Source organism: Salmo trutta, chromosome 37 (assembly GCF_901001165.1).
Source record: "Salmo trutta chromosome 37, fSalTru1.1, whole genome shotgun sequence".
Lineage (NCBI taxonomy): Eukaryota > Metazoa > Chordata > Actinopteri > Salmoniformes > Salmonidae > Salmo > Salmo trutta.
In genome coordinates this window covers 29,592,245-29,614,744 of record NC_042993.1, presented here as the reverse complement: position 1 = coordinate 29,614,744, position 22,500 = coordinate 29,592,245, and the positions used below count along the sequence as shown (strand labels likewise).

The following is a 22,500-nucleotide window of genomic DNA, read 5'->3' as shown; positions in this document are numbered from 1 at the left end:
TATTTATTAATACTTTTATTATTATGTGTTATTACTCATTTGTCCATTTTCTCTCTCACTCTACGTTGTTGGGAAGGGCCCGTAAGGAAGCATTTCATTTTTTAGTCTACACCGGTTGTTTACGAAGCGTTTGACAAATAACATTTGATTTGATTTGATTTGATATATGCGTGTCTGGGTGCCCGACGCCAATATCTGTGTTTTAAATAACCCCGGAGGAGTCTGCATGCAGCTATAATTGCCTCCCTCATTAGTTATGTTTTAGCAGGGTTGCGGTTGGGAGGGCAATTAATTCTACCGCTTAATTTTTGACACAGAATCCGCCCGCCGTATTGATGTGCACGCCATTTTGGTGCCTCATTTCTCAGGGAAATTAATTGACAAAGTGCGAAGATTTATCAGCATATCGCCAGATTAAGCGACAAACTGAGGCAATGAGGAAATCAATTGTGGCCCTGTCGCGGCAAACGGCACTGCCGGTCCCTCCGCGGAGGGGCGGGGGAAAGGGCTGGGGCGGGTTGGGACATGTTTGATTTATTTATTTATTTGAGTCGCTCATTCATCAGCCGTTACAAATGACCCTGGTGGCTGACGCTACCTCCCCTCCTCCTAACCCCCTCCTCCTCCTCCTCTTCCTCCTCAGCTCAGACACTGGGGGTGTGAGGAGAGTGATTAACATAGAAAACACACAAATCAGGCCCAGAACAATGAATCCAGTTGGGGACATGATTACAGGCTCAGGAGCGGGAGGTGTTCACACACAGAGGAAAAGCAGGAAGTCCCTCACGGTGGCTGCTCACGTCACAGTCCCAGTCAGAGAAAAGGTAGCACTCATGGTCTCTCATCACAACGGAAAATATTCAAATGCAACGGGACTGAGAACAGAATTCCATTTCATGATTAGAGCTGTCGCATATCTCAAACACTATTTGCACCACATAATAGTGCGGCTACCAACTATTTACACACCTTAATTGTTGCGCTACATTATCTTGCTGCGCGACATGATCTTGGGCGCGACATTATCTTGGGTATCGATGCTGACACGCGCTACGTTCCTCAACACCCCTCACCAGTGATCGGTCCTCATCCTGCCTGCTATACACACAACTCACCCCAGACACGTAACAGAGATCTCCAGCTACATGTCACCGAGAATGATTGGTTCAACTTTTAGTTTCCTACTTACCCTTGTGAAGGAGCCCATTTACAACGTTAAAACAGATCACACACGCCGATCATATTTTAGAGTACGTCAGCCCGCCAGTGTGCTGGAATGGGATTGCAATGAAACGCCAATGTCTGCCTCTGTCACCCCCTGTCCCCGTCTGCCCATTAATAGAAGTGTTGCATCATGGAGCTGTAAATTGAGTTGGCTTTCTGGGTGTCACTAATCAGGGTCATGAGTCTCTCTCAGTCGTCCCTCTCTCTCTCTGAGTCGTCCCTCTCTCTCTCTCTCTCTGTAGTCCCTTTCCCTCTCTCTCTCTACCCCTTGCTCTCTCTCCCTACCCCTCTCTCTCTCTCCCTACCCCTCTCTCTCTCTCCCTACCCCTCTCTCTCTCCCTACCCCTCCCTCCCTCTCTCTCTCCCTACCCTCCCTCTCTCTCTCCCTACCCCTCTCTCTCTCTCTCCCTACCCCTCTCTCTCTCTCTCCCTACCCCTCTCTCTCTCTCTCTCCCTACCCCTCTCTCTCTCTCTCCCTACCCCTCTCTCCCTACCCTCTCTCTCTCTCTCTCTCTCTCCCTACCCCTCTCTCTCTCTCTCCCTACCCCTCGCTCTCTCTCTCTCCCTACCCCTCGCTCTCTCTCTCTCCCTACCCCTCTCTCTCTCTCTCCCTACCCCTCTCTCTCTCTCTCCCTACCCCTCTCTCTCTCTCTCCCTACCCCTCGCTCTCTCTCCCTACCCCTCGCTCTCTCCCTACCCTCCTTGTCGCAGCAAGTGACACCTAGGCGCTTGGAGCAGAGTGACGGTCGGGCCCCGGCTGACGGCGAGCGACGGTTCTCGGGGAAACAAATGAAAATAAAAAGGTCTAATTATGTCGGCGGCGCCTTGCCACCGTGAGAGGGGCCCACGTGACGGATGGACTGTTCTCCTGCTGGCGCTCACTCAGCCTGTCATACCGAGACCAGCCCCCGTGCCTGCCGTCCTGCCTTCCACTAGCTTTAGGCATTGACTTTAAAAGGGAGTCAAGAAGTAGGTTGACTGATGGACTGACACCTAAGGCAAACAGTCTGGACACACCAAACAGGCACTTTGTTCATTTCTGACTGATTCCTACTCTGTATATGTACGTACTGTAGGTAGACATCCTGAAGGTGTATGGATATGTAGTAATTCACTGTAAATATTGGTATTGGTTTGTGTGTATAGGTGACATGAGGTGTGTGTGTTTACAGTTCAGTACAGTACAGTAGACAATGTGTGTGTGTGTGTGTGTGTGGGTGTTGCATCTCACCTGTGTGTGTCCTGTAGTGGTCTTTCATGGCAGACAGGGTGAGGAAGGCGTAGTGGCAGGATGGCCAGGCACACTTATGGGGCTTGTCCCCCGTATGCAGCTTCATGTGGTTGTTCAGAGCCCACTTCTCACTGAACGACCGGTCGCACAGATCACACTCAAACTTCCTGCGAAGGAGGGAGGGAGGGAGGGAGGGAGGGGGAAAAAAAGAAGAGAGCGTTATTTAGTCCCAAAGCTGAGGTAAAAGGTAGAAACCCAAGACTGTAAGGTAGGGAAGGGAGGAAGTAGGAGAACACACACACACACACACAGAGATTGCTGGGGCTCCTGGCGTGTCATGTCTGTATAAGCAGGCATTGATTTTTCTGTCCAGGCCTGCCACCTCCACCATTTATTCTCTGCTTTGCGCCAGGGCCCAGAGGACTGGAGAAATTCTGTTACAGTCCAAACACACACACGCGCATACATACAGCGTCTGCACACAGCGCTCACACACACACACACACAGCGCACACACACAAAACGGGCAAGCGGGGAGAATAGAGTTGCCCTGTACAGGGGTCTCCCACCACTTAGTCAGGGCCAACAGGAATACTGTAGGCTAAATGAAAAGCTAGATCAGACTTTACCTCCTACCTGGCTTTATCCTTCTAGCTCCTCTTCTCCGTTATTCCTCATCTTTCTTCATTTCCATCTCTTAAAACCCCGTTTCTCACTAACCATCTCTCCCTTCCTCTGTTCCTCCTCCCTTTGTGCCAGTCTTTGTGCGATGACATGAAACACAGTCGATGGGAAAGAGCTCTTCTCCACAGAGGCCAACGGCGCATTATACAGGCCTAGATACTTCCGGGTTAGAGCGAGGGTGCTCAGTCCCAGATTCATAGCTGTTTAATTAAGCTACAAGCAACACGCATTAGTTAAGACAATAGAACCCCACCCGGACAAATTCATCTTCAGGCCACTAGAATTTTCCCGAGCTGGAGAATGAAAAAAGTGCCCGACACAAACATGCGAAGTCAGATTTTCAGGAGCATTTGTCTTGTGCCGAGACTCGTGAGAGCGTGTTATTTTAGCGAGGAGGGCGTCTTTAAGGTTCGATTGTGTTGTTTAATGCCTCTGGTATCTGTTTCATAGCACGCCATGTTGACACTCACCTGAACAAATAATGACTCCTAGCAACGTGGAGCATGTGTCCAAATCAATAATTCAAACTCCTACGTTTTCCTTGTGGAGAGAGGGGGGGGGGGGGTAGAAAGATAGAAAAGGGGAGAAGGAGAGGGAGAGAGAATGGAGAGTGTGACAGAGAGTGTCAGGAGTGAGGGAGAGAGAGAGAGGGAGATGGACAGAGAGGTGGAGACAGAAAGAGAGTGGGGAGTAAGAGAGAGAGAAGAGAGAGAGACAGGGACACACACACATGCTTGACTTATACACTACCATTGGAGTGATGGTTGCTGATAATGGCCTCTGTATGCCTATGTAGATATTCCATTAAAAATCAGCCGTTTCCAGCTATTATAGCAATTTACAACATTAACAATGTTTACACTGTATTTCTGATCAATTTGCTGTTATTTTAAATGGACAAAAACATTTGCTTTTCTTACAAAAACGGACATTTCTAAGTGACCCCAAACGTTTGAACGGTAGTGCTTATCATTCTACATTCAAAGGGTGATGAATCTATCTCGCACACAGATACGCTTGTCACGTCCCACTATCATCCCAGTCTTAGGAAACGACAGCTTCAACATCCTTTACCACGAGCACTCAAACACATATTCTAAAAAAAGTGGCTATATCACCTTGGCCTAATCTCGCAGGCATCTTCAAAATCCTCCCATTCATTCGCTCCATGCCGTGACTTGCCAAAGACCTTATCCTGGCGATAAATATATGTCCATGTCTGTTTCTCCTTCCCTCTCTCTCTCTCTCTCTCTAGTATTCCTGGAACAGCCAGTCCCCCGCCGTGGGAGAGGTAAAAAAGATGAGCGAAGAAATGCTGTCTTTTACTGTGTAACATTATGCACAATACTCCCGTTTTATGAGCTCAACGGGGCCGCTGTTTACCGCGGGGCGCCGTTTCAGAGCTAGGCCTTAACATGGGCCTCTTTTTCTGCCTGCCTCTTTCTCTCTGTGTGTGTGCGTACGTGTGTGAGGCTGAGTTGAGGAGGAATGGTGTTTGCAGTAGACTGATCAGTGGGGGTTTTGTATGGATGAGAGGAGGTAGTGTGTCTGTTTTTACCAGATCAGATGGAGCTCTTTGATCTTGTCATCATGATCCACAGTCTAGCCCCTATACATATGCATAGAGCCTACCACCTCTAAACAGTCAGGAGCGAGGCAAAGCAGGCCAGAGACAGAGGGAGAGAGAGAGGGAGAGAGAGGGAGAGGGAGAAAGAGAGGGAGAGGGAGAGGGAGAGGGAGAGAGAGATGAAAAGAGGATGAGAGGGAGAGATGAAGAGGAAAAGAGGACGAGAGAGGGGTAAGAAACAGGAGGCCTTTCTCCTATTTGTTAGATATAATTAAAGTTGTATTTATTTTTGTTATGGTTGCTGTTCATCAGGTTTCCACTTGTAGGAAATTAACAGGCACTCTAGATCTCAATTACACATGATGACAAGGAGTGTGTTGGTATTCACACACACACACACACACAGAGTATTGTACAACTAACTTTGTGGGGACACACAAGTCAGTCCCATTCAAAATACTATTTTCTTTAACCCCTAACCTTAACCCGAAAACCTAACCTTAACCCTAGCCCTTAACCCTATTTTATTTTATTTATTTAACTAGGCAAGTCAGTTAAGAACAAATTCTTATTTACAATGACTGCCTACTCCAGCCAAACCCGGACGACGCTGGGCCAATTGTGCGCCGCCCTACGGGACTCCCAATCACAGCCAGATGTGATGCAGCCTGGATTCGAACCGGGGACTGTAGTGATGCCTCTTGCACTGAGATACAGTGCCTTAGACCGCTACGCCACTCAGGAGCCCAAACCCTAAAACTAAATCTAGCTCCTAACCCAAAAACTAACCCTAGCTCCTAACCCTAACCCTAGCTCCTAACCCTAAAACTAGCCCTAGCTCCTAAACCTAACCCTAGCTCCTAACCCTAAAACTAGCCCTAGCTCCTAACCCTAACCCTAGCTCCTAACCCTAAAACTAACCCTAGCTCCTAACCCTAAAACTAACCCTAGCTCCTTACCCTAACCCTAGCTCCTAACCCTAAAACTAACCCTAGCTCCTAACCCTAGCTCCTAACCTAAAACTAACCCTAGCTCCTAACCCTAACTCCTAACCCTAAAACTAACCCTAGCTCCTAACCCTAACCCTAGCTCCTAACCCTAAAACTAACCCTAGCTCCTAACCCTAAATTCTAACCTTAACACTCATTCAAACCCTAAACTGGTATTTCTAGGGGGTTTAACAATAACTGGTCAACATTTTTTTGGTTTACTATTCTTGTCCACACACACACACACACACACACACACACACACCCTCCCTCCCTCCCTCCGTTTCTCTCTTTCCTCTGATCCTGAAGCAGCTAAATGATTGGCATCCCATGCAGATTTATTCAAATAGCCAGGTGGGCCTCTTCCCTGTAAGCTCTCGTCTTCATTCCTATACTGTCATTCATCACCATACTTCTCACACATACATTGTGCGGATCTTGCAGGATACACTTCCACTGACGGCAAAGGAAGCCCATGTGAAGCCTCTCTGCACTACCGCCCCCATGTGGCAAGGTGGTCACTGGGATAGGAGTGTGTGTGTGTGTCAGTAACTTACTTCCACTAACCCTATTTTACTTATTAGACACAACAGGACACGTGTGGCACAAAACTGACCAGTCATATCTTTCCTCAATAAGTCAAGATGCTGTGAAGTACTGTGGAGACCGCTCCAGAGGTCCCTCCTTTTCCCTCACGTTAGGTTGACCAAAAAAACTCTGCCATATTCTCACACTTCAGAGGGAGAGAGGCCAAATCTCCCTTCCAGCCAAACTGACACAAACAGACAACTTCAAAATGAAGACTGTTGTTTATTTAGTGAAGGGGGGATGGGGAGGGAAGAGAGAGAGAGAGAGAGAGAGAGAGTCCATCTGATATGCAACTGTCAGGAGAGGATTTTCACGTGGAAAATAAGTGTGTGTGGCGGCGAAAGATAACCTAGAGGGAGAAACATGACAGCGCTCAGTGTGGATCATCAACTGGCAGGCCTCTCTCCTTCGCTCTCTCTTTTTCTCTCTCTCTCTCTCTCTCTCTCTCTCAGTTTGTCTCGTTCTCCCTCTATTTCTCTCCCTGTCTTTTTCTCTCTAGCTTTCTCTCTGTCTTTCAGTCTCTCTCTCTCTCTCTCTCTGTTTACAGACTAAATCACTCTGCACTTCGTCAGCCCGGCAGCTTAAATCCAGACTAAATTAGCAAAATGAAGATTAAGTCATTTGGCCTTGAGCTGTCCCAGACATTACGAGTCGAAGACAGAGGATAACTTTAAACTCTGCCGACTGGGGTCAAAACGTGTGTGTGTGTGTGTGTGTGTGTGTGTGTGTGCATGCATGAGGCCAGAAGATTTCTTCTGCGGGAGTCGATTGAAACCAAATTAAAGGGAGTGTTTGTTTAAAAAAAATATAAAAAGGAAGATATTAGATTCCTTTGGGTATCTTTCCTGAGTACAGAGCCCTGGTTCCGTTATTTTCCATTAGTGTACACAAAGTCAACTGACGACAAGCTCGTTCCCAGGTTGAACGATAGCAAGACTAGACACCATCACTCTCGTGCCCTGCACATGCTTTCCAAGACTCTAGCAGTCTATGGTCCAATGGGCTTTGAAGGTAATCAAATCAGCTGGCTGGACGGAGCTTGTTTCCCATTCCAATGAGCAGTCATCTACCTCCCAACACTGTGGCTAGGTGTGTGTTCTGCATGTCCACCACCGCAACGTCTTCAGTGGACACACCCTGTACCACAGCGGTGTTAAGTAAGTAGCCCGGCGTGACCCTTGGCTTGTACGAGCTGGTTTGGCTCATAGGAGCAGGAGTCTATCTCCTGTTTCCGTAGCGTGAGGCAGCTTGATAGCGGGGGGGTGGGGGGGGGCAGGAGTCTTGAGCACCATAACGATTTGTGAAAAGTCCACAGGAACGATTTCTTTTGGATTCCACATGTTAACGTCACACTTCTTAAGTGGTGTACGACGTTAACTATTAACTGAGTCGTCAATTAGAGAAACACGACTGCCCTCTCAGAGTATTGCGAGAGGAGTTTTCAGGAGAAATGTCATAAGGCCTCCTCTGAGAGAGAGAGAGAGGGACACACACACACACACACACACACAGTATGGTTGCAATACAAACAAGACCCCAGCACCACAGAGATGCTACTGCGGATTTATATTTACCTTCAATCCCGAAAGGGGGAAGAAAAGATAATGAAATAATGAATGAAAGAGGCATCAGTTCAGCTCCTGTTTCTCCCGCTATGGGCCAAATACAAATTGTCAATTTAATGAACATGGTGGACGTGATGAAAGCGAGGTGAAGGAGCCTCGTTGCCCGGCAAACAATCAGGAAATGTTATCTTAATATTGTTCCGTGGTTATTCAGCCCATAACTTAGGGGGGAGGAGGGCAGTGTGGGTGGGGGGGAGAGAGAAAAGGCTAAGTCCCAGTGAGGTGTCCCTGTTATTGCCTGTTTTTATTATGAGCCATAGCTCAGTACACACACACACACACACACACACAGATGACCATACAACTCGAGATCCAGCAAAGAACAAAGAAAGGATTGAAAAGAGATGTTTGAAAGATAAATGTGTATGTACGTGTGTGTGGGGGGGGGGGGGTCTTTCCAGATTCAATACATTTATGGCTGTGATGACTTTAATGAAAACCGGACCATAACTCAAAACGTGTCATCACAAAAATCACAAATCAAGCGCCGAAAATGCAACCCACTGGCATCCTTGGCCGGTAACCAACCACCAACAAGACAGAAAAGCCCCCCTACTCCTGATTTGTGTGACGACAAGAGGTCAGAGGCCTCCCTCAGCACCCATCAGCAGCACTTAAAAAAGCCTCCAGATGCTTCCTAGTCCAAACTTTTTGCTATTTAAAGCCTCTGCAATCTGAGGATCCCCACCCAAATGAACTATTATCTCCGTATTTATATATTGCCGGTACTAAATTGCGTCGCGGCGAAGAATTACTATGGGTATGAATATCGGCGACAATAACTCAGCCTAAAGCCTTAAAGACACACCGCTCTTTATCGGGGCGTCAGATAGCCCTTCAGTACAGCACCAGGCAGCCGTATCCGTGCTGTTTCTCTCTAATATCAGCCCACATTAGCGGCTCGTAAATCAAAATTACACTCCTAGAATTTCATTAAGCTCACCTGCCAGCAGTAACGCCGGCAAAATATTGACGTTTTCCCGCCGCGATTGTGCCGGCTCTCAGGTACACAGAGGGAGGAAGAAAAGCAAGAGAAACGGGACGATGAATGTAATTATCTTTTAAGGAAAACAGTGAAACTCCGTCGTAAATCCCCCTGGTGATGCTACGGCGAGGGAGAGAGGTAGCGTTGAAGAGCATCCCGTGGGCTGGAGTCAACGACGGTAGCGACACGGCAACACTGGGTGCGTCCCAGAACGGCACCCTAATCCCTACACAGTGCACCACTTTTGACCGGATCCATATTGGCCCTTGGTCAAGAGTAGTGCACTACATGGGGATTAGGCTGCCGTTTAGGAACGCCGCTGCCTGCTCCCTTCCTGTTTGAAGTGTTGGAGTCTTTAACCAGAGGTAGACTCCGCAACCTGATTAGAGCAGAAGAGAAAGTCACTCTCTGACAGAAATCAAAGAGGATGATGTATGACAGAGATCACACACCCCAGACAGACAAGCTAATGCAATAGAACGAGAGAGAGAGAACGAGAGAGAGAGAGGCTAATAACGCACAAAGATTGACTTGTTACCGTTAGACCCTCGATCCAATATTAAAGAAATGATCGACTACTTTCTTTATTGCCCCTCGAATTATCTGAAAGGAATTTGTGTTTCTATTTGTTTTTTTTTGTTTTTTTTCGTCAACTGAACATATAACCTAGACCCTTGTTTTGCATAAAAAGACGAGATTTCCTGGATATGGAATCTGGGAAGGCTGTAGGAGCCGGGAGGTTGGTGGGGGGTGGGTGTGGGTGGGGGGGGGGGGGGGGGGGGGGGGTCTGGCTATGGATTTTGATTACACACAGAGGGAAATGAGTGAGCCGGGGACCGTGACGACACTCACTTAATAAAAAGGTAAAGTCTATACATCAAAGAGCATCCAGCTGTAAATCATTGTGTTCTGCTGTACCGACGGCCCATCCCCATCCTGGCTCATTATGAGCCCTCTAACGGGGCCACCCATATTTACTTTTGGCTCAATATCATTTTAAATAATGAGCTTTATCCCTTATCTAATTAACAAGGGCCTCGCCCTCGCCCCCCCCCCCCCCCCCCCCCAACAGTTGTTTAGCAAATTTGCTTCGTGGCAAAACAGCAAAAGCATAACAGGTTGGGAGGGTTGGCTGTGTGCGTGTGCGTGTGTGTGTGTGTGTGTGTGTGTGTGTGTGGGCAGAAGTAAAGACCTGGTCTTCTTTCTCTCTTTCTCGCTCTCTCTCTGTCTCTCTCTCTCTCTCTCTCTCGCTCTTCCTCCCGCTCTTATTACTGGAATTCTAATTCAATGATCACCTTAGATCACACGCACGCCATAAATCAGACAGGCCTGACAGAGGATGAAAAATGGTATTAATAATGTGAAACTTATTATACAGTCCAAAACGCTCCCTTGATAAATGACATTGTTTGGGCCTGACAATGATTGCATTTAAAACATTATTTCTGCACTGCATTCTGTGGGTTGGTGGATGTAGGGGCGTGGGGCGTGTGTGTGGAGCGTGTGTGGGGCGTGTGTGTGTGTGCGTGCGCTCATGAAATATCTTCCCATCCCAGATCTCACACTGGAGTCAAGAGGGCAAACGGTGGCTGGTGGCTGGTGGACAAACCCAACACACACACTTCCACCACAAACAGCCAGGTTCAAGAACAGAGCCCATCTCCCTGCCTCCCCATCTACACATTCTCCACATCAATCACTAGAACACATTTCACCAATACTCTGAAGAAGAGAGCGTCAGAAATACAGAGATACCACCATTCCATAGCACCGTTGTCAGAGAGCGAGACAACCAGTATGACGTTGGAGGGTTTCTATCTCTGTCTACAGCTCAACGTGCACAGAAACTCCCTGTGCTAACACCTCACGCTTGCTGACTCCAAATCGGATGCAACGGCCACGGCGGGGGGAAAGAGCAAGCCTGGGGAAGAGGAGAGAAGAAGGAAAAATGCCAGAGTCATAAAGTTCCATTTGAAATGGAAACTGGGAGAGCGGTGGATAGATACACGGTGACGCGTGTTTTTCTTCCTGCCTGTCGCTGGCCCGGGTTAGCAAAGCCGCGGCTCCACTGGCCCGTTTCTCCATTCGTTAACACGGGGACGGGGCAGCTGTGCTAAGCTGAACGCCACACACCAGGGCAGCGCAGCACTGAGACAAAGGCTCGTGTCCCAAACCGCACCCTATTCCCCACATTAGTGCACTCATTTTGACCAGGGCCCACACAGCTCTGGTCAAAAGCAGTGCTATAGGAAGGGGATGCGGTTTTGTGACGCAGCCCGAGAGACAGAAAGCCAGGGAGCCCCAGCTTCAGTCGTTCCCAGGGTAAGGGACTGTATTTAGGGTTTTACTGAACTGGCAAGGGAAAACTAAGTCGGCAAGGGATGGATAGGACTGAGGAGAATGTACAGCACACTGTACAGAGAGATGGGGAACGCAAAAGTTGATGCTGAGCAGATAAGGAAGTCCGTATACATCAATTAATCATTCAGCTAACTAGCCCAATGAGGGCTTAAATATGATCCAAATGCGTTGCTTTATTTGCGGTGGATCTTTGGCATATGTTACTGACGATTTGAGTTGGCAATCGTAGTTGACGATTTGGGCAAATGATTTACACAAATCGTTTGTATTATAGCTGACACTCAAAAGTAGTGTACACTCAAGCCACTCTTGATGTAAGACACTGACGAAACACATACACACTTCTACACTGAGTGGACAAAACTTTAGGAACACCATCCTAATATTGAGCTGCACCCCCTTTTGGCCTCAGCACAGCCTCAATTCGTCGGGGCATGGACTCTACAAGGTGTCGAAAGCGTTCCACAGGGATGCTGACCCATGTTGATTCCAATGCTTCCCACAGTTGTGTCAAGTTGTCTGGATTAGAGGTCGAACGATTATGATTTTTCAACACTGATACCGATACCGATTATTGGAGGACCAAAAAAAGCCGATACCGATTTATCAGACAATTTTTTTTAAATGTATTTGTAATAATGACAATTACAACAATACTGAATGAACACTTATTTTAACTTAATATAATACATCAATAAAATCAATTTAGCCTCAAATAAATAATGAAACATGTTCAATTTGGTTTAAATAATGCAAAACAAAGTGTTGGAGAAGAAAGTAAAAGTGCAATATGTGCCATGTAAAAAAGCTAACGTTTAAGTTCCTTGCTCAGAACATGAGAACATATGAAAGCTGGTGGTTCCTTTTAACATGAGTCTTCAATATTCCCAGGTAAGAAGTTTTAGGTTGTAGTTATTATAGGAATTATAGGACTATTTCTCTCTATACGATTTGTATTTCATATACCTTTGACTATTGGATGTTCTTGTAGGCACTTTAGTATTGCCAGTGTAACAGTATAACTTCCGTCCCTCTCCTCGCTCCTACCTGGGCTCAAACCAGGAACACCGACAACAGCCACCCTCGAAGCAGCGTTAACCATGTAGAGCAAGGGGAACAACCACTCCCATGTCTCAGAGCGAGTGACGTTTGAAACGCTATTAGCGCACACCCGCTAGCCATTTCACATGGGTTACACCAGCCTAATCTTGGGAGTTGACAGGCTTGAAGTCATAAACAGCGCAATGCATTGCGGAGGGCTGCTGGCAAAACGCACGAAAGTGCTGTTTGAAGGAATGCTTACGAGCCTGCTGGTGCCTACCATCGCTCAGTCAGACTGCTCTATCAAATCATAGACTTAATTATAACATAATAACACACAGAAATACGAGCCTTAGGTCATTAATATGGTCGAATCCGGAAACTATCACGTTTATTCTTTCAGTGAGATACGGAACCGTTCCGTATTTTATCTAACGGGTGGCATTTATAAGTCTAAATATTCCTGTTACATTGCACAACCTTCAATGTTATGTTATAATTATGTAAAATTCAGGCAAATTAGTTCGCAACGAGCCAGGCGGCCCAAACTGTTACATATACCCTGACTCTGCGTGCAATGAACGGAAGAGAAGTGACACAATTTCACCTGGTTAATATTGCCTGCTAACCTGGATTTCTTTTAGCTAAATATGCAGGTTTAAAAGTATATACACTTCTGTGTACTGATTTTAAGAAAGGCATGGATGTTTATGGTTAGGTACATTCGTGCAACGATTGTGCTTTCTTCGCAATTGCGCTTTTGTTAAATCATCCCCCGTTTGGCGAAATTGGCTGTCTTTGTTAGGAAGAAATAGTCTTCACACAGTTTGCAACGAGCCAGGCGGCCCAAACTGCTGTATATACCCAGACTCTGCTGCAGCGGTGACACATTTTCCCTAGTTAAAAGAAATTCATGTTAGCAGGCAATATTAACTAAATATGCAGGTTTAAAAATATATACTTGTGTATTGATTTTAAGAAAGACATTGATGTTTAAAAAATATTTATAAAAAAAATAATAATAATAATAATAATAATAAATAAATAAAAATAATAATAACAAATAAATAATAAAAAATGAAAAAACGGCAAATCGGTGGCCAAAAATACCGATTACCGATTGTTATGAAAACTTGAAATCGGCCCTAATTAATCGGCCATTCCGATTAATCGGTCGACCTCTAGTCTGGATGTCCTTTGGCTGCTGACCACTCTTGATACGGAAACTGTTGAGCGTGAAAAACCCAGCAGCGTTGCAGTTCTTGACACAGCCAAACCAGTGCACCTGGCACCTACTACCATACCCCGTTCAAAGGCACTTAAATATTTCGTCTTGCCCATTCACCCTCTGAACGACACACATACACAATCCATGTCTCAAGTGTCAAGGCTATAAAATCCTTCTTTAACCCGTCTCTTCCCCTTCATTTACACTGATTGAAGTGGATTTAACAGGTGACATCAATAAAGGATCATAGCTTTCACCTGGATTCACCTGGTCAGTCTGTCATGGACACTCTTACTGACAGTTGTGGCTGCTTTGCGTGATGTATTGTGGTCTCTACCTTCTTGCCCTTTGTGCTGTTGTCTGTGCCCAGCAATGTTTGTACCATGTTGTGCTGCTACCATGTTGTTGTCATGTGTTGCTGCCATGCTGTGTTGTCGTCTTAGGTCTCTCTTTATGTAGTGTTGTCTCTTTTGTCGTGTGTGCTTTGTTCTATATTTTTATTTAATTGATTTGTATTTTTAATCCCATGCCCCGTCCCCACAGGAGGCCTTTTGCCTTTTGGCAGGCCATCATTGTAAATAAGAATTTGTTCTTAACTGACTTGCCCAGTTAAATAAAATAAATAAATGGAAAGAGCAGGTGTTCCTAATGTTTTGTCCATTCAGTGTATGTACTCCGCTGCATCAGTCGTCTCTCACTCTCCCTCCATCTCACACGATACAACACTCTCCTCCTGCAGCTGATCTTATTACCCTCCCTCCTCTCCCCCCCATCTCCTCCCCCTCTTCATCTCCCTGCCAACGGCCATGATGCGGGCCCATTCATCTCACTCCGCCGGCTACCACAATAATATAAATCAAGAATTTCCGCCAAATATAACAATATTTGTATTTGGGGAGAGTGGGGGGGTAGAAGGGGTTATAATTGATGACCACAGCTGTGCTAATTAAAAGCAATGGAAGTTTCATTAATCTTGTTGAGGAGGGAGGGTGAGGTGGTGGTTGTACGGTGGCTGTAACGGTTACCGTTACCGGGGCCAGGCCTATCCACAATTAGCCATGTTTACTGCAATGTCCAGGAATAGGGAGATAATTGCTATTTTCCGTCTTGTTTTTGTTGGTCCTTTTTCTTCGCAGAGACAGAGAGACAGAGACAGAGACAGAGAGAGAGAGAGAGAGAGAGAGAGAGAGACACAGAGAGAGAGACAGAGACACAGTGACAGAGAGACAGAGAGAGAGAGTGACAGAGAGACAGAGGCAGAGTGACAGAGAGACAGAGAGACAGAGTGACAGAGAGACAGAGAGACAGAGAGAAACAGAGAGATGAGAGAGAGAGCGAGAGAGACAGAGAAAGACAGAGAGAGAGAGACAGTGACAGAGAGACAGACAGAGAGAGAGATAGAGACAGAGACAGAGAGAGACAGAGAGAGACAGAGACAGAGAGAGAGACAGAGACAGACAGAGAGACAGACAGAGAGACAAAACAGCATCAGCTATAACCAATAATTCTCATTCTACTTTTCATACATCCAAAACCACTTCTTTGAGAATGATCAATGACCTTTCATAATGATAGAACACTGGACCATAATCCCTAGGTTTTCCCAAAGGGCAAATACCTAATTAAAATGATCTCGTAATGACATCATTTTGACCGGTTTCTAGTTGTAATGACGTATTTTCAACCAGTCCTTTATAATGCCGTCATTTCAACCAGTTTTATGTGATGGTGGCATTTCAACCAGTTTCTTGTTGTAATGATACATGATCATTTCAACACTCGGTGCATCTAGCTTACAGCTAAAGACTTTACATCATATGACACGCAAGCTAGTTCCCTAACCGCTAATCATAGCGTTACTGTTCTAGCAGTACGACAGAGACTGTACACTAAGTGAGACAGAGTACCGGATGCTACACGTTAATTCAGAACTTTAGTTCCTCACCCACCACTCCCAAACGCAATTACGAGCACCCTCTGCATCTGTGAGAGGTAGGCTGTGTGTGTGTGTGTGTGTGTGTGTGTGTGGCGTGGAGGGAGTGGTGTGTGAGGGGGAGTGGCCACCTCGCCATAAAAAAAAAATCTTTGTGAAAAGACCCGGGACATTTATTTAATCATGTAATAGCTGAGGAATTGGAATGAGACATACACTTTGTCCCATTATAAATTTACAGCGCTTTAGCGGGAAGATGAGGGATTTGACTTCACAGCAAAAGAAAATAGAGGGAGGAAGTACCTGGATTTATAGTGTGTGTGTGTGTGTGTGTGTGTGTGTGTAATGCATCGCTCTAAGTATCTGTGAGGGTGTGTTGTTCGGCATAGAGCAACAGCCTGCTGTCACATACAGTATCTCTATGTATCTGTAGGACAGTGAACGATGAGAGACTCTGGGCAGGCACACAGAGACACACACACACACACACAAAATAACAATTCTACACTCATTTACACATGAATACAAAGACACAAGACATACATACAAACTCCACCCCCCTGCCCAAAAAATAAACACTCTCTCAAACACAGTGTAATACAGTTATAGAATTGATTACTACCTTGACCTGCAGAGCCCAACTAAACAATATCAGGAGAAAATAAGTAGCCAAACTAATAACTTCTCATTTGTATTGAGCTGAAACAGCAGCAAACACAGTCAGATATGCGTTCGCTCAATAAAATCCTGCAGTGCACCTTGTGGGTCATTTCAAATCCCCCCTTGCCAACGGAAATGAGAAACACACACGCACACAGAAAGAGAGAGGTGCACTAGCGCACGCACACGCACACACACACACACACACAGAGTGTTGGGTCAGGGGGACAGCGGTAGCCCAGAGCCAGCTGTGATCCTGCCTGACCAGGTGCTCAGGAAAACCACTGTTAACAGCCACGATTGATGATGTAATCAAACTGTCACCACGGCGATCGGTGGCGGGAAGGGCAGAGTGGGGGGGGCGGGGACTCTGGGTGGGTGTGGGGGAGAATATCCAGGAGGCCCGTGCATGCTTACCGTTAGCCCAAATTGAGAGTGACAGTCTCAATAGTGAGAAGCCCCCCCCCCCCCCCTAAGTAATGGAGGAAACAACTGCAGAGGCCTTCCGGAGGATGTCACATAATCAAGGAGACCCTCTCGTTCTTTTTTCTCTCTCGAACCATTTCGGCTCATGGGGTTTTGGGATTCGGAAAACAAAACTTGGGGGAGATGATTTGATACTCGGGCGGAACAAACCACCCGCTGTACGCCGCAAAGTTGATTATGACATGTCTATTCTTGGACCTCCTCAACCCACACATTATGCTCTCTCTCGCAACCCTACACACACTCGGTATTGAGCTCCCTCCACACGCACACCCGGCAACGCAAACCTGACCGCCGTGCTGAATCGATCCGCCCACCATGTACGGTACAGTAAAGTGAAGAGTCACACGCATGATGAACGTTGGGTGAAAGATCTTAACCACCATCTCTCACTAAAGGTTAACCGGCCTGAACACAGGTGTCACATGCTCATATGTACCTCCTATGTGCCCGTGTGGGCGGACCGGTGTTGTGCCGGAAATCTCCCCCCTGCCAGAATCCCCCCCCTTCGCGTTCTTCATTGCTGCGACTTGCTTGCTAGTTGAGATTTCTGCTCTTCACTCCGTTGTCAGTTTAGCCTACATTTCACTGATTTTAGTAGCAGAAATAATTTTGGTCTGCAGTTTTCGGTTTGGTTATTTGTTTCAATATGGCGCCCTGGGCGAACCCCCCTTCAGCGCCCGCCTGCACCCGGGGGCACTCCGTGCCGCCCCCGGGAAGATGCCGCCCGTACCTAAATCTGCTACTGATTTGTATTAGTCTATAAATACATCTCTGCCAAAATTCGTCATCTCTCCCATGTCTTATCCGACTAGTATTTTAGAAAGTGGAAGGATAATAATTCAGCCATAGTTGTTCTGAAATGTTTATTGCTTGCCAATATGTTTAATATAACACACATACATGAATTATTCATTTCGGTTGCCTATCCTGACTTGAAGTTTGTTCTATAGAAAGTATTTGTCTCTGATGAGTGCCACAGAAAGTATTTGACTCTAGCCACAAAACGCAGGAAATTAGAAGGGGGGGGGGATTCAGGCAGGGGGAGATTTTCGGCACAACACTGGCATTAAAAAAAAATCATCTTAACATCAATACAACATCAGAAAGTGATGAGAAATCCATTACCGCGCTAATAAACGAGGAAAACGTCCAAAGTTGGAGAAACTTGTAATAACTGATATTGTCAGCCGTGACTGGTTCGTGTGGGTCTGTATCTGTTTCAACGCTAATCACCTTCTCCGGGATATGTCCACGGCTCCTGCTCCTCCGTTCAGCTCGCATTAATTCAATCGCTGCTTAGCTAATTCATTGATTCATTGGTTCATTAGTGAGGCCTGGCAACATCCATTCCTTGCAGTGACAGTCTGATGTTTCAATTGAGAAAGGCAGAAACAAGTAGCCCACATAGAGTTGCAGGGAGTCGCAGTGAGGGAGGGAACTCTGACCTGTCGTCAATTAGCCACACAATGCCAGCTCTTCCACTTGTGCTCTTGTCATAAATTAGATGGAGGCTGAGCTGAGCACATTCTCTTCTCTCGTGGTTTGAGTAATGTCACTTGTGTTCCAATGCTAGTTGATGACATCATTCCTAGACTGAAAGTTAGAGGCTTGGGAGATGGATTGGGAGGTCTGGCAGAGAGTAGCTCGTCTACTGGTCTGTTCAAATGTCTTATACTAGGGGGAAGGGGGAATACCTAGTCAGTTGTACAACTGAATGCATTCAACCGAAATGTGTCTTCTGTATTTAACCCAACACCTCTGAATCAGAGAGATGCGGGGGGGGATGCCTTGTTCGACGTTCAAGTCATTGGCGCCCGGGGAGCAGTTGTTGTTGGGGGTTAACTGCCTTGCTCAAGGGCAGAACGGCAGATTTTTCCACCTTACCGGCCCGGGGAATAGAAACAGCGACCTTTGTGTTACTGGCCCAACGCTCTACATTGCTTCATACAAAGTGCTAGTGTGGATATTGGAACAAGACCCAATATTCATAAAGTCTCTCAGATTATGAGGGCTGATCTAGGATCAGGTCCCCCTTGTCCATGTAGTCTTATTCATTAGGATTTAAAAGGTAAACTGATCCTAGATCCACACTCCTACTCTGAGACCAGCGGTCTCATTCCACAAAGACATGCTGTTGTGACTGGGTACTAGCTGAAGACCATTACCAATACAATTAGTTTAGACCTAGACTAAACTGCTGCTGGTAGTTAGGCCAACTAGTCTGTCTGGCTGATAACAATATTCAGATGATTACGTCACCGGAAAAGTTGTTGCATATGAGGACCTCCGCTTTTCAGAACACAGCCGTGTACACAGTGGTGGGAAAAGTACCCGATTGTCATACTTGAGTAAAAGTAAAGATGCCTTAATAGAAAAGGACTCAAGTAAATGTGAAAGTCATCCAGTAAAATACTACTTGAGCAAAAGTCTAAAACATATTTGGTTTTAAATATACTTAAGTGTCCAAAGTAAATGTAATTGTTAAAATATACTTAATTGTCAAAAGTAAAAGTGTAAATAATTTCAAACCGGTCAGCACGATTTTCTTGTTTTTTTTAAATTTACGTATAACCACGGGAACACTAATTTACAAAGAAAGCATTTGTGTTTAGTGAGTCTGCCAGATCAGATGCAGTAGGGATGACCAGAGATTTTCTCTTTAAGTGTGTGAATTAGACTGTTTTCCTGTCCTGCTAAGCATTCAAAATGTAACGAGTACTTGGGTGTCAGGGAAAATGTATGGAGTAAAAAGTACATTATTTCCTTCAGGAAGGTAGTGAAGTAAAAGTAAAAGTAATCAAAAATATAAATAGTAAAGTAAAGTACAGATACCCCAAAAAACTACTTAATTAAGTAGTACTTTAAAGTATTTTTACTTAAGTACTTTACACCCCTGCGTGCACACACACACACACACACATACATTTTACATTTACATTTTAGTAATTTAGCAGACGCTCTTATCCAGAGCGACTTACAGTAGTGAATGCATACATTTCATATATTTTTTCCCCCCGTACTGTACCCCAGTGGGAATCGAACCCACAACCCTGGCGTTGCAAACACCATGCTCTACCAACTGAGCCACACGGGACACACGTCGCCAGCCTGCACCATATGCCCATGACAAGTGCATAAAACCATTCTCCAGCGATCGCACAGGCCAACCCATAAAAACTTAATGCACCTAATTTTCCAGTAATCAAACTTTTATAGACTGCAATGGCTTTTAGACTAACACATTTCTAATTATCGTTTAATTTCAACAGCAATATTAACGCGATCCCTCATTCGCCGCCGACCGTTCATCCCTCATGAAATATTGAGTAGGGTAAACAGAGGCCGTGTCCACTGGCGCCTGTTCAAACAAACACACAGCAACACAAAGGTGAGCAATGGGCCACTAAGGTCTCTCTACTACACACCAGCCACAGGAGACTCTGACTACCACAGTGGCAGTGACTGTTGCTGCAGTTCAAAGCCTTTTAAAATGCACAAATATCTGCATTGTGCATTCAGCCTCTATGGCCGTAATATAGGATAAGATTGGGTTGTGTTCATTAGGGCGCTCAACGGAAAACGTTGTAGAAAAGTGTTACTACGAAAAACTAAAATGAGCGTTTTGTATTAGACAAATCCAGGTAGTCCCTCCCTGTTTCAGTCTTCTTTCCTCCGTTTGGTGCCTAATGAACATGGCCCTGCTGTGACTGTCATATCATACTTGTTCTGATATGACAGGCCATTGTCTGTGTACAGTAAGCAGTGCAGGCCTAACCATGACACCATTAGTCTTAGGTGGTAACAACAACTCAGAGCTGATACCGAAAGGTAAGGGAGAGAGGGGGAGATAGATTCATTATTAATAGGATGGATTTATTCCAAATAATTAAAGGGCCACAATATTTCCCTCTTAACCTCGTCCTCTCTCTACAGCACCGTTCTGCAGAGTAAACACACACACACACACACACACACATGCACACGCTCTAGTGTAATTGGACCCCTGTGCGTGTGGCAGGGCTTTGGACTGTGTGGTCCACATTGCCACCATGCTGGTACCCTGCAGGACTCTTCCGCCCCCTCTGCCCCTGTCCAGCCTGCCCCGTCCCAGTCCACAGCGACCGGGCAATATGGCCGCACCGTACGGCACACTGGGAAACGGCTGTGAGCCCAGAACCTGGTGCTGCCAAGCCAGATGCCCGCTCTGCCACCCACGGCCTCTGGCACAGGCAAGCTGCTTGTACCTGAGCAGCACTACAGTAGAGTGTGGTTGTGGACACACGCACATACATGTCTTTGTTGAACCATCATGCAGTATTAATACCTAATGTTAGCTAGGCTAATTCATCATTTGTTCCCTCTCTCCTTGGCGTTGTGTGTATTGTATGTGATATTGGCTTGGCTACTAGGGCTGACCCCAAAGATTTGAATAGTTAGGATTTGATCAGTTTTACTCTGATTCTACTCAAATGTAGCCGATTAGAGTGGGGTAAATTGAGCCATTTTTTACATTCAGCATCACTCCGTCAAGGGAAATATAGTATTCTTTCTAAGAAAGATATCGAGATATATTTCAGGCTGTTATGCCAGAGGCAAGAGGCCCTGAAAATAAATCAGAATTCAGGCAAACACTACAGTTTTGAAAACAAAGCTTGTCCCAAACAATCTATTGGCACAACTTACCCCGTTGTAAATTAAGCCACTGGACAGGGTAAAATCAAGCTGCCTACAAATTTCTGTACTGAATGAAATATTACCTCTATTTAAAACTATGCCCATGTTATTTCCCAAACACAATGAAACAAAATCACTTTGTCTTTTATTCATTTTAAGCATCTATAAACACAGGCTTAACGCCTAAAAAAAACGTTGTACTCTGTTACCTCATATCCCAGCGATAATGCCTTGTATTACACCTGGGAAGAAAACGCTTTGATTTGCCATTGGCTCAACTTACCCTAAGGCAAACATTTTGTCTATATTAGCCCACACAGCTACAAGGATGCACTTTCATGCTAGGTTTAGGACCTCATATTGAAGCTTCTAGATACCCCAACTGATGTTAAGATGATCTACTTTGGTTTAGATACAAGCATCATGAAACCTCTAACACAATAAATGTGTTTTTTGGACCTAACTTGCTTACCACTTTTTCATTGTGGTTGCTTCCTTCACAGACTCCATGAAATGATGACCTCTTCCTAAATATTTGGTAAAATTATAAATTTTGTGTATGGTTTCCTAGAAACAAGGGTGGCTCAACTTACCCCACTGTCCAGTTTTATCATGGAGCACGAACCACGGGCGCAAGTCTATCAACATATCAGAGGGCCAAGAAAGCCCCCAAATGTGTCTGCTGCAGAGGACCAGGACAAAGCCAAGAGTTTTGATCAGTCATAGTGCTATTTATTTTTTTTTACATATTTGCAGATTAGTTGAATCTAAAGGACAAATCTGATTAAAATAAAAAAAATGGATAAAAACAAACTATAATAAAAAAAAAAAAGTTTTTAAATTGTGATTCAGGGACGGCCCTATTGGCAAAATACAGTAAGTGGAGATGATGCCCTACCCAGCAAAAGTAATGGTTATTCTCTGTCATGGTCTGTTTTCGGTTCACAATGTTATTGACCCACATTGACAGTTCTTATGAAAACCTTTTCACCGACTTTATCAGTTAAATAAATTGGACTCATTTGGCTGTCAACACGCCCATTTAATGAGTGAAGAGTGTGTTAGTTCAAACTGTTTATTATTGTAAATGTGAAAATGGGGGGGTAGTTTTACAATTGCCTAAAAAACATGGATACCTGAGACAGGGCAGCCATCTTTGAACACTTTGTTTTTAAATGGCTCAAAATTACGTTAAATGAAGGCGAGGTCACAGCCGTCAAT

General features: G+C 45.4%; 1 protein-coding gene across 2 annotated transcripts in view; it reads right to left on the bottom strand.

Moving 5' to 3' along the window:
* Nucleotides 1–22,500, bottom strand: part of LOC115177297 (zinc finger protein 407-like) — a 193,361-nt gene that overhangs the window by 75,889 nt on the left and 94,972 nt on the right. For both annotated transcript variants that reach the window (XM_029737942.1, XM_029737943.1), the window contains exon 5: nt 2,456–2,622. In XM_029737942.1, the coding sequence (XP_029593802.1) occupies nt 2,456–2,622 (167 nt within the window). The remainder of the gene's footprint in view (nt 1–2,455; nt 2,623–22,500) is intronic.